Source organism: Mustelus asterias, chromosome 8, assembly GCF_964213995.1.
Source record: "Mustelus asterias chromosome 8, sMusAst1.hap1.1, whole genome shotgun sequence".
NCBI lineage: Eukaryota > Metazoa > Chordata > Chondrichthyes > Carcharhiniformes > Triakidae > Mustelus > Mustelus asterias.
The window spans coordinates 24608714-24627353 of record NC_135808.1 but is presented as its reverse complement, the minus strand read 5'-3'; the positions used below and the strand labels follow the sequence as shown (position 1 = coordinate 24627353).

Sequence of the window (18640 nt, the reverse complement as noted above, 5' to 3'; positions counted from 1 at the left end):
GTTGGGTGACAGGAATAGGGCCTGGATGGGATTGTTGTTGGTGCAGGTTCAATGGGCTGAATGGCCTCTTCTGCACTGTAGCCATTCCACGAGTCTCTCTGGGCAAAAAAGTTGGAAAATGAAGGCAACGCAACCTGATTCTCTCTCTGCCTTGCCTCAAGTTGTGTCTGGTTCACAACCTGCTGCCAGAGAATCCTCATCTGAGTGTAACCTCTCTGCATTTTGGACCTGCAAGACTGAAACAGGAAGAATTGGTCCATAGAAACACAGAAACATAGAAGATAGGAGCAGGAGGAGGCCATTTGACCTTTCGAGTCTGCTCCGCCATTCATTACAATCATGCTGATCATCCAATTCAATAGCCGAATCCTGCTTTTTCTCCATAACCTTTGATCCCATTCGCCCCAAGTGCTTTATCCAGTTGCCTCTTGAATACATTCAATGTTTTGGCATCAGCTACTTCCTGTGGTAATGAATTCCACAGGCTCACCACACTTTGGGTGAAGAAATGTCTCCTCACCTCCATCCTAAATGATGCACCCTGAATCCTCAGGCTGTGATCCCTGGTTTGGGACTCCCCCACCATTGGGAATATCCTCCCTGCACTTACCCTTTCTAGTCCTGTTAGAATTTTATAAGTCTCTATGAGATCCCCCCTCATTCGTCTGAACTCCAGCGAAAACAATCCTAACCTAGTCAATCTCTTCTCATACATCAGTCCCGCCATCCCCGGAATCAGCCTGGTAAACTTTTGCTGCACTCCCTCGAGAGCAAGAACATCCTTCCTCAGAAAAGGAGACCAAAACTGCACACAATATTCGAGGTGTGGCCTCACCAAGGCCCTGTTTACTTGCAACAATAATGTGGAGATGCCGGCGTTGGACTGGGGTAAACACAATAAGAGTTTTAACGACACCAGGTTAAAGTCCAACATGTTTATTTGGTAGCAAATGCCATTAGCTTTCGGAGCGCTGCTCCTTCGTCAGATGGAGTGGAAATCTGCTCTCAAACAGGGCATACAGAGACACAAAATCAAGTTACAGAATACTGATTAGAATGCGAATCTCTACAGCCAACCAGGTCTTAAAGATACAGACAATGTGAGTGGAGGGAGCATTAAGCACAGGTTAAAGAGATGTGTATTGTCTCCAGACAGGACAACCAGTGAGATTCTGCAAGTCCAGGAGGCAAGCTGTGGGGGTTACTGATAGTGTGACATAAACCCAACATCCCGGTTTAGGCCGTCCTCATGTGTGCGGAACTTGGCTCTCAGTTTCTGCTCAGCGACTCTGCGCTGTCGTGTGTCGTGAAGGCCGCCTTGGAGAATGCTTACCCGAACATCAGAGGCTGAATGCCCGTGACCGCTGAAGTGCTCCCCAACAGGAAGACAACAGTCTTGCCTGGTGATTGTCAAGCGGTGTTCATCCATCCGTTGTCGTAGCGCCTGCATGGTTTCTCCAATGTACCATGCCTCAGGACATCCTTTCCTGCAGCGTATCAGGTAGACAACGTTGGCCAAGTTGCAAGAGTATGTACCGTGTACCTGGTGGATGGTGTTCTCACGTGAGATGATGGCATCCGTGTCGATGATCCGGCACGTCTTGCAGAGGTTGCTGTGGCAGGGTTGTGTGGTGTCATGGTCACTGTTCTCCTGAAGGCTGGGTAGTTTGCTGCGGACAATGATCTGTTTGAGGTTGTGCGGTTGTTTGAAGGCAAGAAGTGGGGGTGTGGGGATGGCCTTGGCGAGATGTTCATCTTCATCAATGACATGTTGAATGCTCCGGAGGAGATGCCGTAGCTTCTCCGCTCCGGGAAAGTACTGGACGACGAAGGGTATTCTGTCCACCGTGTCGCGTGTTTGTCTTCTGAGGAGGTCGGTGCGGTTTTTCGCTGTGGCGCGTCGGAAATGTTGATCAATGAGTCGAGCGCCATATCCTGTTCTTATGAGGGCATCTTTCAGCGTCTGGAGGAGGATCGCAACAGACACCTAAAAGCTAATGGCATTTGCCATCAAATAAACCTGTTGGACCTTCACCTGGTGTTGTTAAAATTCTGACTGTGTTTTTACCTGTCCAACGTCGGCATCTCCACATCATTGTTGCAAGTAAACAAAGACCAAAACTGCACACAATACCCTAGGTGTGGCCTCACCAAGGCCCTGTTTAATTGCAACAACACATCCTTGCCCCTGCACTCAAAACCTCTCGCAGTGAAGGCGAACATGCCATTTGCCTTCTTTACCGCCTGCTGCACCTGCGTGCCTACCTTCAGTGACTGATGCACAAGGACACCCAAGTCCTACTGCACACTCCCTTCTCCCAATTTACACCATTCAGATAGTAATCTGCCTTTTTTTTGCTTCCAAAGTGAATAACCTCACATTTATGCAAATTATACTGCATCTGCCATCAATTTGCCCACTCACTCAACCTGTCCAGATCATTCTGCATCCCGGTCACAGTTCTGCACTGATAGCATCCCTCTCAGTGTGTGAGCGCTGTGCTTTACTGATACTGTCCCTCTCAGTGTGTGAGCTGTGTCCATTACTGATACTGTCCCTCTCAGTGTGTGAGCTGTGTCCTGTACTGATACTGTCCCTCTCAGTGTGTGAGCTGTGTCCTGTTCTGATACTGTCCCTCTCAGTGTGTGAGCTGTGTCCTGTACTGATACTGTCCCTCTCAGTGTGTGAGCTGTGTCCTGTACTTATATTAAACCTTGTACCATTGAAGCAATCACGATAAAAATAGGTCTCAGCTTGCCGAGCCTTGTTTGAGAAGTTAGTGTTTGTTCAGGAAGGAAGTGATTTGAGAAAGTGGACAGTTGATCGAGCAGAGTTAAATTGAAAGGTCAAATGGTGCACAAAGAAACAGTATTTGGTGATTGGATGCTTGGATCAGAGTAGGGAAATTGGAATGTTTGGGAGAAAATCGACGGGAAGAAACAAATAGTGAGAGATCACGGAGATGTGAGGCCAAAGATTAGATTATTGAATCAGGATGAAGAAATGGATCTCGCTGCTTTTCAGAAATGGGCTGTTGATGTCTGGTTGGTGGAATATCAGAAGCAGGTTAGAAAAAAGCAATTAAAGAAACTCACAGTAAAGTTTAAAATACTGTGTGAACAACCGGGTTGTTTATGTTCAGAGATATCCTGATTTGTAAACAAACAACTGTTCCTTTTACTTTATGAATATGTCTCCGTTCTGTGCACAGATCTAAAGGATGTGAAGCAACCTGTGTCCAAGTGGGTGACACGCTGGCACAGTGGTTAGCGCTGCTGCCTCACAGTACCAGGGACGCGGGTTCAATTCCGGCCTTGGCCAACTTTCAGTTTGGATAAGATGCTCTTTCATGAGAATAGGAATATATGCCAAGAAAATTACAGCACAGGAACAGGCCCTTCGGCCCTCCAAGCCTGCACCAACCATGCTGCCTAACTTAACTAAAACCCCCTACTCTTCCGGGAAACATATCCCTCTATTCCCATCCTATTCATGTACTTGTCAAGATGCCCCTTAAAAGTCACTGCCATACCCGCTTCCACTCCCTCCCCCCGGCCACGAATTCCAGGCACCCACTACTCTTTGTTTTTAAAAAAAATCTGCCTTGTACATCTCCTTTAAACCTTGCCCCTCGCACCTTAAACCTGTGCCCCCTAGTAATTGACTCTTCCACCCTGGGAAAAAACTTCTGACTATCCACTCTGTCCGTGCCCCTCATAATCTTGTCGACTTCTATCAGGCCTCCCCTCAACCTCCGTCGCTCCAGTGAGAACAAACCAAGTTTCTCCAACCTCTCCCCATAGCTAATGCCCTCCATACCAGGCAACATCCTGGTAAATATTTTCTGTACTCTCTCCAAAGTCTCCACATCCTTCTGGTAGTGTGGCGACCAGAATGGAACACGATATTCCAAGAGCCAATTAAGGTAAGCATGCCATATGCCGCCTTGACTACCTTCTCCACCTGCATTGCCACTTTCAGTGACCTGTGTACCTGTACACCCAGATCCCTTTGCTATCAATACTCTGAAGGGTTCTGCCATTTACTGTATATTTCCTATCTGTATTAGACCTTCCAAAATGCATTGCTTCACATTTGTCTGGATTAAACTTCACCTGCCATCTCTCCACCCAAGTCTCCAACTGATCTACATCTTGCTGCATCCTCTGATGGTCCTCATCGCTGTCCGCAAATCCACCAACCTTTGTGTCGTCCGCAAACTGACTAATCAATCCAGTTACATTTTCCTCCAAATGTGAAACTTGAAGTGATGTGAGAAAGAATTGTGTGGACAGATGTGTGTGTGTAAACTTCCTGTTAGTGAATGAGAAAAGGCTGTGTGAATGCTCTGTGTTGCTGTTCCTTCAGACCAGCTCCAACTCTGTGTTTTCCTCAAAATGGTGAGGTCTAAAGGGGGAGAACAGTTTAAAAGTTTTTAAACTGGGAGCTTGTTGCCGTTACAATGAAACTCTGTTGAAATGGGTGAAACATGTGGGATCTCTAATCCAGATACAAATTCACATCTGTCAGAGTGGGGTCATTTTTTTTAAGCTTTAATGGTGTAATTTCAAATTCAGGAATGAATTGAAGGTGATTGTTCATGGATTATTCTTGTTTTTAAAATCTCCATTTAAAAACAACCCTGGGGAACAATTGGGACTTTATCTTCTAATCCATTTTGCTCCAAGGTTTTTATTCGGAAGTATCCAGTTTGAATTGGTGAATCCACAAGAGATGAAGAAATATCTTTGTTCTGCTGAAACCGCCATTACTCTGAGAACATTGTAACCCAGTCACTTTCTGAAATCGCGGTGACAGTGAATTCCTTCACCAAATGTGTTTTAATTTAGAATTAACCCATTCAGCTCCGAGCAGAATAAACCTTTTCTGTTGTTTTAATAACACACACACACATACAGGTAACAATTGTGTCCAATACTGCAAAGTGTAACAATATTTCCAACAGTGACAAGAATTGGAAATTTACCGCGATCTGACATTTGGAGTTGCAGATGACAGTTTGATACAAAAGCTCTGATATTTCAATAATGTTTGTTATTTCCCCAGACAGAGTGCTTGGGAAGGGGGGATGTGACACAAACACACTCACCAATGAATAACAGACATTAAGAGAAAAAATCAGGAAAGGGCAGAAGATATTGGAATTCATGAGTTCAATACAGATGAGATTCGCACCCGATTTCTCACACATTGCGGCGCGAGGCTGAATAAAATACTTGACTACATTTAAAACCTGTTTAGAACAAAATGAGCGAGCCCGCGGCGCAATCATCTGGGCTCTCGTCTCTGTGGCCTCACGGGAGAGGTTCACTCCAGCGAGAATCACAACAGGGACCAGACCCGATGCCTCGCTCGTGGATCCAGAAGCCATTGAAGCCACCCCGAGAGGTTGGGGGGAGTGCCTTGCGGGCAGTGCCAGCCTGGTATCTTCGAAGTGCGCACCAGGCAGTGGGAGTGGGAAGGGTGTGGAGCCTGATTATTTGGAGGGGGGCTCTACTGGGGTGGGACCAACCTGTGGTGATGGGGGCGGGGCGCTGCACGCTATGCATTTGCAATTTGGGGTGTGGGGGGGCTACTGCCACTGAGTATTTGCCATCAGTGAGAGAAGTAGCGGGGGCTACTGCATTGCGATCGGTGGTGGGATGGACAGGGAAAGTCGGTCCGAATTAGGGGGAGGGGGGTCACGGGGTTCAATCTGTCCCAGAGGCGCGGTTTGGTCTGTCCGGACATGTAGGGTGTCACGGGGTCAATTGGTCCGACCATCAGGGGTTGCATTAGGCCACGGACCGCCGTGGCAGCTGGGGAGTCCGTGTTTAGGCCATGGAGGTCTGGTGAAAGCAGCAGAGGCTGAGTGACAGGTCTCTCTGCAGCTCAGAGCAGAGGGACCTGCAGATGCGCAATGGTGTCCTCTGCTGCTTTCAGGCAGCATTCTGGTTATTTAAGACCTGCCCCCTCCCCCTACAAGGGTGAGAAACAAGTGCATAAGATTGTAGATTTGGATACGCCTGAAACACGGATCAGAAACTCTCCCATTTTCATGCTCTTTCTGGACAGAGAATATTTTTCATAAGATCGCCCTCTAGTGTCTGTGCAGAATAAGCAGCTCAGATCAGAATAGCTCAGAAAGTGCAGCTCCAGATATAGCAATTACTTCCAAACCATCATCACAGTTCCATTTAAACAGAATCACATATGTGGAGCTTGAATCAGTCGGTCGCTGTCACCTTGATGAAATCACATCTTCCCTCATTCTCTCATCCTCTCCCGCTGCTGTTCTTGGGAACTGGTGTTCCTAGATTACAAACCCTGGAATGCACTGGAGGGCACTGGGGATGAGAAAGAAAAACTGAGGCAAAGCCAGCAGAGCTGGAACACACCCAACAAAACCCATCAGACCCCCACAAAAACCAGCAGCAAAATCCATCAGACCCCTCACGCCTAACAATGCAGAAACCTGGAAGAGATACTGAGAGAGGAATACTGGGAAAGGAGAGGGGGCACGACAAAATACTGGCAAGAAAAATCAAGGAACCTCCAAGGATGTTCTTTAAGTACCTGAAGAGAAAAGGATAAGGAAAGAGTAAGGCCTGGTGAACACCAATAAGATAGTCTGTGAGAGAGGAGGGAGAATGTGTTGAGGTTGTGAATAAATACATTGCCACTGTCTTTGGGAAACAGGGAGCAATGCTGACATTGCACTTAAAGAAGAAGTGTGTGAATTACTGCATCAGATAAACACTGTAAGAGATGATGTATTCAGGGATTTTATAACTTTGAAAGATGGTAAATCACCGGGTTAAAAGAAGCAAAGGAGGGAATTGCAGAGGCTCTGATCATCAGAATCATTCCTCCCGGGCTACAGGAGTGTGGAAGAAGATTAAATGACTGCCAACATTACACCATGGATTGAAAAGAGAAGGGGCAATCTGAGTAATTATACACCAGTTAGTGTAACTTCGGCAGTGGGAACATTGTTGGAACCAATTATGAGGAACGGTACAAACCTTCATCGAGAAAGGCACAGATTAGTCGAGGGAAGTTAGCGTGGATTTAAGGGGAGCTCATCTCAAGCTTTCTGACTGAAAATTTGGAAGAGGTGAGAAGGAGGGTTGATGAGGGCAGTGAGGTGGACAAGGTCAACATGCATTTTAATAATGCTTTGGACAAGGTCCCACATGGCAGGCTGGTCAGAAATGTAAAACTCATCGAGATCCAAGAGACATTGACAAATCAGACCCCAAATTAGCTCAGTGGCAGGAAGCAAAGGGGTAAGGGGTTGATTGCGACTAGAATGATGCCCATGATGTGGAGATGCCGGCGTTGGACTGACCATCACTCATCTGACGAAGGAGCAGTTCTCCGAAAGCTCGTGATTCCGAATTGGATTTTAACCTGATGTTGAGAGACTTCTCAGACCTAAACAAGACTTCTTGTTACCAGTGGGGGTTCCACAGGACCCAGCACTCACACCCTCACTTTTTGTAGTTCATGTGAATCATTTAGATTCAAATGCAGCGGGAATGATAAAGAGTTTACAGAGGTACAAATATTATCTGTGTGGGTGTCAGTGAAGAGGAAAGCTTCAGATTGCAGGAAGATAGAGATGGCCTGAGCAGTTGGGAAAAGCATTGGAAAATGGAATTCAATCTGGAGCAGTGAGAGGTGATGGATTTCGGGAGGATGAACAAGGCAAAGGGATTCCCCAGTAAATGGGAGGATAATGAGTAATGTGGAGGATCAGAGGGATCCAGGAGTGCATGTCCACAGATTGGGAAAGTTTTCAGGACAGGTTAATTACATGGTAAAGAAGGTACATAACATGCTTTTCTTTCATCAGTTGAGACAGACAGCAGAATGGTTTTGCTAGAATTGTAACAACACCAGATAGACGACAGCTGAAGCACTGTCTGAAAGGATGGTAGACGCAGAAACTCTCACCACATTGAATCCATTCTTGGACGTCGAGTTGAAGAGCTGTGATCGACAGAGCTACAGATCGAGTACAGGAGGTGATATTAAGCAGGAGAGTTCTTCATGAACAGGAAGGGATATGATGGGCTGAATGGCCTCGCTCTCAATCATAAATATTCTATCCTTCAACATTCCAACCACACACCACCAGCAAATCCCATCAGACCTCCAAACACCAGCTAAACCCAGCAGACCCCAAACACTAGCAAAACCCATCAGACCCAGATTTGTGGCATGGTGGACAGTGAGGAAGGTTATCTCCAATTGCAGCGGGATCTTGATCAATTGGGCCAGTGGGCCGGCGAATGGCAGATGGAGTTTCATTTCGACAAATGCGAGGTAATGCATTTTGGTAGATTGAACCAGGGCAGGAGTTACTCAGTTAATGGTCGGGCGTTGGGGAGAGTTACAGAACAAAGAGATCTCGGAGTGCATGTTCATAACTCCTTGAAAGTGGAGTCACAGGTGGACAGAGTGGTGAAGAAGGCATTCGGCATGCTTGGTTTCATTGGTCAGAACATTGAATACAGGAGTTGGGACGTCTTGTTGAAGTTGTACACGGAATTGGTAAGGCCACACTTGGAATGCTGTGTGCAATTCTGTCGACCCTATTATAGAAAGGATATTATTAAACTAGAAAGAGTGCAGAAAAGATTTACTAGGATGGTACCGGGACTTGATGGATTGAGTTTTGAGGAGAGGCTGAATAGACTGGGACTTTTTCTCTGGAGTGTAGGAGGCTAAGGGGTGACCTTCTAGAGGTCTATAAAATAATGAGGGGCATAGACAAGGTAGATAGTCAATATCTTTTCCCAAAGGTCGGGGAGTCTAAAACTAGAGGGCATAGGTTTAAGGTGAGAGGGGAGAGATGCAAAACTGTCCAGAGGCGCAATTTTTTCACACAGAGGATAGTGAGTGTCTGGAACAAGCTGCCAGAGGTAGTAGTAGAGGCAGGTACAATTTTATCTTTTCAAAAGCATTTAGATAGTTACATGGGTACGATGGGTATAGAGGGATATGGGCCAAATGCGAGCAATTGGGATTAGTTTAGGGGTTTTTAAAAATATATAAGGGCGGCATGGACAAGTTGGGTCGAAGGGCCTGTTTCCATGCTATAAACCTCTATGACTCTATGACCACAAACACCAGCAAAACCCATCAGACCCCCGAAACACCAGCGAAACCCATCAGAGCCCCAAACAGCAGCTAAACCCACAAAAGCCCCTAACACCAGCAACACCCTTCGGAGCCCCAAACACCAGCAAAACCCACAAGAGCCCTAAACACCAGTTAAACCCATCAGAGCCCCAAACACCAGCTAAACCATCAGAGCACCAATCACCAGCTAAACCCATCAGAGCCCCAAACACCAGCAAAACCCATCAGACCTCCAAACACCAGCTAAACCCATCAGAGCCCCAAACACCAACAAAACCCATCAGATCCCCAAACACCAGCGAAACCCATCGGACCCTCAAACACCAGCAAAACCCATTAGAGCCCCAAACACGAGCGAAACCCATCAGAGCCCCAAACACCAGCTGAACCCATCAGAGCCCCAAACACCAGCTCAACCCATCAGAGCCCCAAACACCAGCAAATCCCATCAGACCCCAAACACCAGCAAAACCCATCAGACCCCCAAACGCCAGCAAAACCCATCAGACCCCAAGCATCAGCTAACCCATCAGAGCCCCAAACACCAGCTCAATCCATCAGACCTCCAAACACCAGATAACCCAGCAGAAACCCAAACACCAGCTACACCCATCAGAGCCCCAAACACCAGCTAAACCCATCAGACTCCCTGACACCAGTTAAACCCATCAGACCCCCAAACACCAGCAAAACATATCAGAGCCCCAAACACCAGCAAAACCCATCGGAGCCCCAAACACCAGCAAAACCCATCAGACCCCCAAACACCAGCAAAACCCATCAGATCCCCAAACACCAGCTAAACCCATCAGGACCCCAAACACCAGCTAAACCCATCAGAGCCCCAAACACCAGCTAAACCCAATAGAGCACCAAACACCAGCTAAACCCATCAGAGTCCCAAACACCAGCAAAACCCAATAGAATACAAAACACCAGCGAAACCCATCAGACCACCAATCACCAGCTTAACTCCTAAACTCTACTCCACGCCCCAAACATCCAGCTAATGATCAGACTCATCACAAAACACGACTAAAATAAAAACCTGTGGGAGCGGCACAGCTCAGTGACCAACTTCAGGGAAAAGTCTGGGAGTTACAAATTCCTTCAGGAAATTGAGCAGCTCAGAGGAGGCTGTCCAGGGTGAGATGTTTCCGGATGTCTCGACACCTCAACACCCACAATGTCTCCACCCTCAGACTGTACAGGAACAGCCGTCTCCAGAAGGCCAGTCTCAAAGCTCAGTGTTGGATTGGATGAGCTGCTCTTTAGTGACTATAGAGCGAGAGACAGACACTGAGCTCACAGCCCACCCACCAGATTGTACAGCTAAATCCAGCGGGAATATCCCAGTTAGAAGGATCAGCTCCCAATATTTATCAACACAGTTCATACCTCAGGTACTTGTGGAGGATCTGGATGAGGAATCCCCATCATCAGAAGCTGTTAAAGGAAGAAGAGGTGTTAAAACATTGTTCAACATCAGAGAGACAGAGGCAGAGACTGTGAATATGATAAAGAGAGAATGAGAGAGACAGAGAGACACAGAGAAAGAGGTTCTCACACACCCATACTAACGGCGACACACAGAAGCCCACACACCCACACAGAAACGCACGATGCACGCACACACACACACACACACACAAACTAACGTTGAAACAGAATGAACAATGATGTACACAGTTGCACAGGGACAATGTTTGATGATCAGCTTACTATTTGCAGGATTGTAGTTGCTCTTCCCTCTCCCTGTAAAACATGGAATGCTCAGTGAGTGACGAGACTGAGAGAAAATCAGAGACAGAGGCTGGAACTCTCACTCGCACTGAGCCCCAACAACACAATTCTGAACCCTCACTCCCACCACAACCAGAGACCCTCACTCCCATCCTGACACAAGACCCTCACTCCCACCCTGACCCTGGACCATCACTCCCGTCCTGTCCCTAGACCCTCACTCTTAGCTGAGCCCTCACTGATACCCTGAACTCCTCACCCAATTTGAGGCCCTTCCCACAATTCTCAGACACTCATCCTTTATCATGAGCCCCTTACCATCCCTATCCCAAACCTGCAGCTCTTCCACCCACTCTGTACAACCACCAGCCCCCCATCCCCGCCCCCACACCAATCTGAGACCCACAGCCTGAGCCACCGCCACCCTGGAATACTCTCCCAGAATCCCTGCCCCCAGTGAGCTGTCATCCGGTGGCTCTGACATCCATCGTTATGAAATGATTCGAAAAGCTAGTCATGGCACGAATCAATTCCAGCCTCCCGGACTGCCTGGATCCACTACAGTTCACCCACCGCTCTTTTCCCTCCAATTCCTACCTTTCTTGTTGTAGATGACGACAGCCACAATGATGAGAGCGATGAGCACGAGGACCCCGACCACAATCCCGACAGTAACAGCAACCTGGGAGCGAGACTTTGGTTCTGTTAGAGAGAGAGAATCAGAGAGACTGAGTGAGTCAGGGAGAGAAAAAAGTGAGAATCAGAGAGACAGAATGTGAGAGACTGAGTGAATCAGGGAGAGGGAACAGTGAGACTCAGAGAGAAATAGAATGTGAGCGAGTGGGAGAGAATGAGAGAGAGGATGAGCAACTAAGAGTGAGGAAGAGAGAGAATGAGAGACAGAGAAAGATCAGAGAGACAGAATGAAAGAGTGAATCAGAGTGAAAGAAAGAGAAATGTGAGAGAGAATCAGAGTGAAAGTGAATCAGGAAACACAGGATATACAACATAGAAAATGGCCTTCCGGCCCATCTAGTTGATACTGGTATTTATGTTCCACTTGAGCCTTCTCCCATCATTCCTCATCTAATTCAACCATTTTAACTCTATTCCCCTTTCCCTCATTTGCTTGTCTATCCTCCCCTTAAACTATACTGTTCAGTTCAGCCACTCCCTGTGGCAGCGAGCTCCACATTCTCATCACTCTTTGGGTGAAGAGGTTTCTCATGAATTCCCCATTGGGTTTCTTGTATTGATGGCCACTGGATATGCTCTTCCCACAAGAGGAACACTCTCGATGTGTCTGGCCTATAAAAAAAACTTTCCTAATTTTAAATCCTCGATTCGGTCAACCCTCAGCCTTCTGTTTTCCCGAGAGCAGAGACCCAGCCGGTCAATCCTTTCCTGAGATGTCCACCCACTCATTTCTGGAATCATCTCTGTAAATCTTCTCTACACTCTCTCCCCTGACTCTATATCCTTTTTATGAAATGGTGACCGGAACTGCACACGGTCTTTAAATGTGGTCTAACCAAGGTTTGATACAGGTTTAGCAATAAAATCACTACTTTACAATTCTATTCCTCGAGAAATCAAACCTGGTTTTCGATTGTATTTTGTTTATTGTCTAACCTGTAACTCTATGTTTACTGATTGGTGTATTTGTACATCAAGATCCCTTTGTTCCTCAACCCTCCCTATTCATCGTTAACTGAAAAATACCTCACGTTTAACTGTGCTGAACTTTATTTACCAACTATTTGTTCAAGTTTATTCATGTCCTATTAATTTATTCCAGTTCTCCTCAAAATCAAATAATTCTCCCAATTTGATGTTATCTGCAAATTAAGAAATGGTATTTTTGATTCCAATATCCAAGTTATGGAGTGTAACTTGTGAACAGCGGTGATCCCAGCACTGATCCTTGTGGAACACTTTCTGTAACTCTGAAACACCCTTTACTCACACTCTCTGCTTTCTGTCCCAAAGTCAGTGAGTGATCCATTCTGTCACTCATCCCCTAACTCCACATGCTTTCACCTTGTCAATCAGTCCATCACGAACCCCCTTTTCTATTACATTAAAAAAATTATATGATATTATATCTATTACATTACCATTGTCTATTCCCTTTGTTACATCCTCAAAAAATCCACTAATTGGAGTAAAACAAGATTTTCCATTTCAAAATCCATGCTGAATATTCATTGTTATAGTATTTGATTCTAGATTTTCATGAATTGTCTCCAATAGAAGGAATTCCATTATTTCTCTGAATACTGATCTTAATCTGACTGAAGTAAACTTCCAGGATGCACTGGGTCCAGTCCTACTGTAATATTTGATGTGATTTATTATTGTCACATGTATTGGTACACAGTGAAAAGCATTGTTTCTTGGATACACCAGGCTCTCTCCATCCTCTGATATTCCACGGTGCCCAACCTCCTGTAATATCCCAGGATACACCAGACCCTGACACACTGCAACATCCCAGGATACACTGGTTTTTGTCCTACGAGAATATCTCAGGATACACCACGGTCTGTACTACTGCAATATCCCAGGGTTCACTGGGATGTGTCCTACGAGAGTATCTCAGGATATACCACGGTCTGTACTACTGCAATATCCCAGGGTTCACTGGGCCCCACCATACTGTAATATCCCAGAATACCCCAGGCCCAGACCTACTCTTGTGTCCAATGTTACACCAGGTCCAGTGCGATCCCAATATCCAATGATACGCTGTATCATGTTGCACTGTGGAACCATGATATATAACGCATTGAATAAGATTTATTTCCCTCTCTATATATCCTGGGTTGACAGCTCAGCACTGACCCTCCCTCCTGTGATCCTGGTCTGAGGCTGGGTCCTCTCTAACAGTGAGAAACAGTCTTACCGTAAATCACCACCAGTGTCTCCTTCATCCCGCTGTGTTCCACCCGACAGGAATACTCGGCCTGGTCCTCTGGATCAAACTCGACCCATTTCCGGATCTGGTAGGAGCTGTCGTGATTGGGTAAGATCCCACTGGACAGAGTCTCATCAATCATCACTCCGTTTCTCCACACATTCACCTCGATGGCTTGAGGGTAAAACCCGGTGACGGCACAGGACAGCCGGTTAGAATCACCCAGACGGGTAAAGGACACGACGGGGGCAACTGAGAGAGAAAGAAAGAGGAGTCAGTACAGGAACCTCGAGATAAGAGTCCCGGCATCACCCCCTTCACCGACTCTCACTCCCCCTCACTCACCGACTCTCACTCCCCCCTCACTCACCGACTCTCACCCCCCCCCACTCACCGACTCTCACTCCCCCCTCACTCACCGACTCTCACTCCCCTCACTCACCGACTCTCACTCCCCCCTCACTCACCGACTCTCACTCACCGACTCTCACTCACCGACTCTCACTCCCCCCTCACTCACCGACTCTCACTCCCCCCTCACTCACCGACTCTCACTCCCCCCTCACTCACCGACTCTCACTCCCCCCTCACTCACCGACTCTCACCCCCCCTCACTCACCGACTCTCACTCCCCCCTCACTCACCGACTCTCACTCCCCTCACTCACCGACTCTCACTCCCCCCTCACTCACCGACTCTCACTCCCCCCTCACTCACCGACTCTCACTCCCCGACTCTCACTCCTCCCTCACTCACCGACTCTCACTCCCCCCTCACTCACCGACTCTCACCCCCCCTCACTCACCGACTCTCACTCCCCCCTCACTCACCGACTCTCACTCCCCCCTCACTCACCGACTCTCACTCCCCGACTCTCACTCCCCCCTCACTCACCGACTCTCACTCCCCCCTCACTCACCGACTCTCACTCCCCCCTCACTCACCGACTCTCACTCCCCCCTCACTCACCGACTCTCACTCCCCTCTCACTCACCGACTCTCACTCCCCTCTCACTCACCGACTCTCACTCCCCCCTCACTCACCGACTCTCACTCCCCCCTCACTCACCGACTCTCACTCCCCCCTCACTCACCGACTCTCACTCCCCCCTCACTCACTGACTCTCACTCCCCCCTCACTCACCGACTCTCACTCCCCTCACTCACCGACTCTCACTCCCCCCTCACTCACCGACTCTCGCTCCCTCCCTCCCTCACCGACTCTCACTCCCCCCTCACTCACCGACTCTCACTCCCCCCTCACTCACCGCCTCTCACTCCCCCCCTCACTCACCGACTTTCACTCACCCCTCACTCACCGACTCTCACTCCCCCCCCTCACTCACCAACTCTCACTCCCCCCTCACTCACAGACTCTCAATTCTTTCTGTCCGTACTCCAGGTATTTCCTCAGCCACTCGATACACTCCACCTCCAGGTAATGTTTCCATCGCTGAATGTCGACTGTGCTCCTGTCCAACTTGTTTTTGGTGATCTCTCCCCAGGGCACCGGGGTCACCCACACCATGTGATCCTTGTCGAAGCTGATAAAATCATCTCCGTCCCATCCCCTTTGGTTGAATCCACTCGTGGTCCCATCATCCCTCAGGTCACAGCCAGTCATCAGCTGGTAAACATGGATCCCTAAGGATCAGAAACACAAACAGCCAATCAGAGACAGTCCCAATGGGCGATCCCACCTGCACAGCCAATCAGAACTAGTCTCACTGGGCGATCTCATCCTACCAGCCAATCAACATCAAGTACTCTGCCCCCCCCCCCCCTCACACACAGCCAATCAGAGCCAGACCTCCCTGGAAACAATCCCTCCACACATTCACAGCCAATCACATTTCTTGTCACATCTCCAATCGCAGCCAATCAGCCTCTGGCTCCCGGTTCCTGATCCACTCTGGGTTTCTCCTCATTCCCACCTGGATCCAGGGTGCTGGGAGAGTGAGCACTCACCTCCTGTCTGGTTGGTGCGGGTCATGAGCAGTGGAATAGTAAGTTTGGAGTACATCTCCTGCTCCTGTGCGAGATCCTTCTTCCGCTCCCAGGCTGCCGGACCCTCGCTCTCCACCATCCACTGCTCCCGGGGGATCAGCTCCCTCCGATCGCTGTCGTACAAAACAAACTGGACACCGTCCACATAACCGACAGCCACAAACTCCGGGAAACCCGGGATCGGAGTCATTCCCGTGAAGAAATACCGGAGAGAGTGAGAGCCTGGAATAGAGAGAGAGAGAATTCAGGATAGACACCCTAAAAACACCAACACCCTCACACACACACACACACAGAGAGATCAGGGCATGAACCCCAAAACACTGATTCCAAACCGAGAGCAAGGCCTCCACCCAGCCTGACATTGCCCCTCTCACACCCCATCACTCAGTGACCCAGGGTTAATGCCCCAGTACCCAGCCTGGCATTGCCCCTCTCACACCCCATCACTCACTGACCCAGGGTTAATGCCCCAGTACCCAGCCTGGCATTGCCCCTCTCACACCCCATCACTCACTGACCCAGGGTTAATGCCCCAGTACCCAGCCTGGCTTTGCCCCTCTCACACCCCATCACTCACTGACCCAGGGTTAATGCCCCAGTACCCAGCCTGGCATTGCCCCTCTCACACCCCATCACTCACCTGCAGACACCTCTCCACACAGAAGGACCAGCTCTATCAGTCCAATCATTGCTGCTTCCCTCATGTTGGGAGAAACATTTGGAGGAAACTCTTTTTCAAACAAAAGGCCATTTTCTCAACTCACTCCTTCTGTCTTTCCCTGTTTACACTGAGCCTCAATCTGATTGGACACAAAATAGGATTTAAACCAATCAGAATAAAGAGATTCAGTGAGTCATCAGTCTCCGGCAGAATAGACACAAACAGGTTGAGAAACTGCCTCAATATTGAGAACTGTCCAATCAGATAAACTCTGGGGGATAAAAACCTCTTTCATTTAACCTCCTTTTATTATTCTGGTGATCGGAACCCTCTCCAACACCAATCTCCCCTTCCTGAGGTGCGGTGTCCAGAACTGAACACAGTTACTCCAGACAGGGTCTGAACAAAGACTCTGTGAAACTGAAGCTTCACTTCCATCACTTTGTCTCCCATCCAGACACAATCAATGTTCCATTGGACAGGTTGGTGAAATGGGCAGACACAGGGCAGGTGATATACAATCCAGTGAGGTATTTGAAGTGATGCAGTTTGAGCAGAAGAATGTACAGAGGTAATGTAAACTGATTGGTACAGTTATAAAGGGATTGCAGGAACAGAGAGACCTGAGTGAGTATGAGGCTGGCAGGAAGGTGTGATGAGACTGTGAAAGAAGCATCTGGACCCCATTGCTTTATAAATAGAGGCACAGAGTACAAAAGCAAGGAGATCACGCTGAACATTGATAAAATATTGATTAGATCCCAGCTGGAGAATTGACCCCACTTCTGGTCATAGTGTTTTAGGAGGAATATCAACGTATTAGAGAGGGTGCAGAGGAGATTTGCTGGAATATTATTGGAGATAAGGGACTTCTGAATGACACTGGGACAATTCAATGTGTTGGGAAACGCATATCTTTCATAAAACATGGAAACATATTGCATTGTCCGGATAGTTGATACTGACTTGGAGTTTTTTTCTCAAAAGAGGGCCATAAATACCCCTTGGACAGGGAGCCAGCCTGCCTTCACCTGACCTGTATGGTACTTGAGGAAGAGTTGTTTGCTAGTTTTGAACTGGATTCACTTTAATTGCTGGGTAATAAAACTGAAAAGCAAAGTCTCGTGGTGTTCTGGAAATCACATGGCAGGGAGAAACTTTAAGTTTTGAAACTGCTGGTTTGAATTGAATTGGGGTGCCATGATGGCACAGTGGTCAGCACTGCTGCCTCACCGTGCCAGGGAGCCAGATTCAATTCCACCTTTGGGTGACTGATTGTGTCTGCATGGGTTTCCTCTGGGTTCTCTGGTTTCCTCCCACAGTCCAAAGATGTGCTGGTTAGGTGGATTAGTGATGCTAAATTGCCCCTTAATGTCAGGGGGTTTAACAGGGTATATATGTGAGGTTACAGGAATAGGGCCTGGATGGGATTGTTGTTGGTGCAGGTTCAATGGGCTGAATGGCCTCTTCTGCTCTGTAGGCATTCCATGAGTCTCTTTGGGCAAAAAGTTGGAAAATGAAGGCAACGCAACCTGATTCTCTCTCTGCCTTGCCTCAAGTTGTGTCTGGTTCACAACCTGCTGCCAGAGAATCCTCATCTGAGTGTAACCTGTCTGCATTTTGGACCTGCAAAGCTGAAACAGGAAGAATTGGTCCATAGAAACACAGAAACATAGAAGATAGGAGCAGGAGGAGGCCATTTGACCTTTCGAGTCTGCTCCGCCATTCATTACAATCATGCTGATCATCCAATCCAATAGCCTAATCCTGCTTTTTCTCCATAACCTTTGATCCCATTCGCCCCAAGTGCTTTATCCAGTTGCGTCTTGAATACATTCAATGTTTTAGCATCAGCTACTTCCTGTGGTAATGAATTCCACAGGCTCACCACACTTTGGGTGAAGAAATGTCTCCTCACCTCAATCCTAAATGGTCCACCCTGAATCCTCAGGCTGTGATCCCTGGTTTGGGACTCCCCCACCATTGGGAATATCCTCCCTGCACTTACCCTTTCTAGTCCTGTTAGAATTTTATAAGTCTCTATGAGATCCCCCCTCATTCGTCTGAACTCCAGCGAAAACAATCCTAACCTAGTCAATCTCTTCTCATACATCAGTCCCGCCATCCCCGGAATCAGCCTGGTAAACTTTTGCTGCAC

At 47.9% G+C, this 18640-nt stretch overlaps 1 protein-coding gene across 2 annotated transcripts; it reads right to left on the bottom strand.

Annotated features, from left to right (window-relative positions):
- Positions 1-4880: 4880 nt before the first annotated feature.
- LOC144496926 (class I histocompatibility antigen, F10 alpha chain-like) lies at positions 4881-16633 on the bottom strand. 2 transcript variants are annotated; one of them, XR_013498469.1, is made up of 9 exons: positions 16462-16633; positions 15780-16040; positions 15183-15455; positions 13800-14063; positions 11492-11596; positions 10874-10906; positions 10550-10597; positions 5950-6348; positions 4881-5869 (listed from the first exon to the last, which is right to left on the bottom strand). XR_013498469.1 is itself a non-coding variant. In XM_078217546.1 (8 exons), exons 1-7 carry the CDS (start codon positions 16523-16525, stop codon positions 10551-10553), a joined length of 1047 nt encoding a protein of 348 aa, XP_078073672.1. In that variant the 5' UTR covers positions 16526-16633; the 3' UTR covers positions 4881-6348; position 10550. The 2 variants fall into 2 exon arrangements, 1 of the variants encoding a protein (XP_078073672.1); XM_078217546.1 differs by having other exon boundaries at positions 4881-6348.
- Positions 16634-18640: the final 2007 nt, after the last annotated feature.

Excerpts from the sequence above, each read along its gene's own strand:
- LOC144496926 (XM_078217546.1), bottom strand. The coding sequence starts at position 16,525 with ATGAGGGAAGCAGCAATGATTGGACTGATAGAGCTGGTCCTTCTGTGT. Across the intron at positions 15,456-15,779 it reads CCGCACCAACCAGACAGGAG|GGATCCATGTTTACCAGCTG; the intron begins GTGAGTGCTCAC and ends TCTGATCCTTAG. Across the intron at positions 14,064-15,182 it reads ACAGAAAGAATTGAGAGTCT|TTGCCCCCGTCGTGTCCTTT; the intron begins GTGAGTGAGGGG and ends TTTCTCTCTCAG.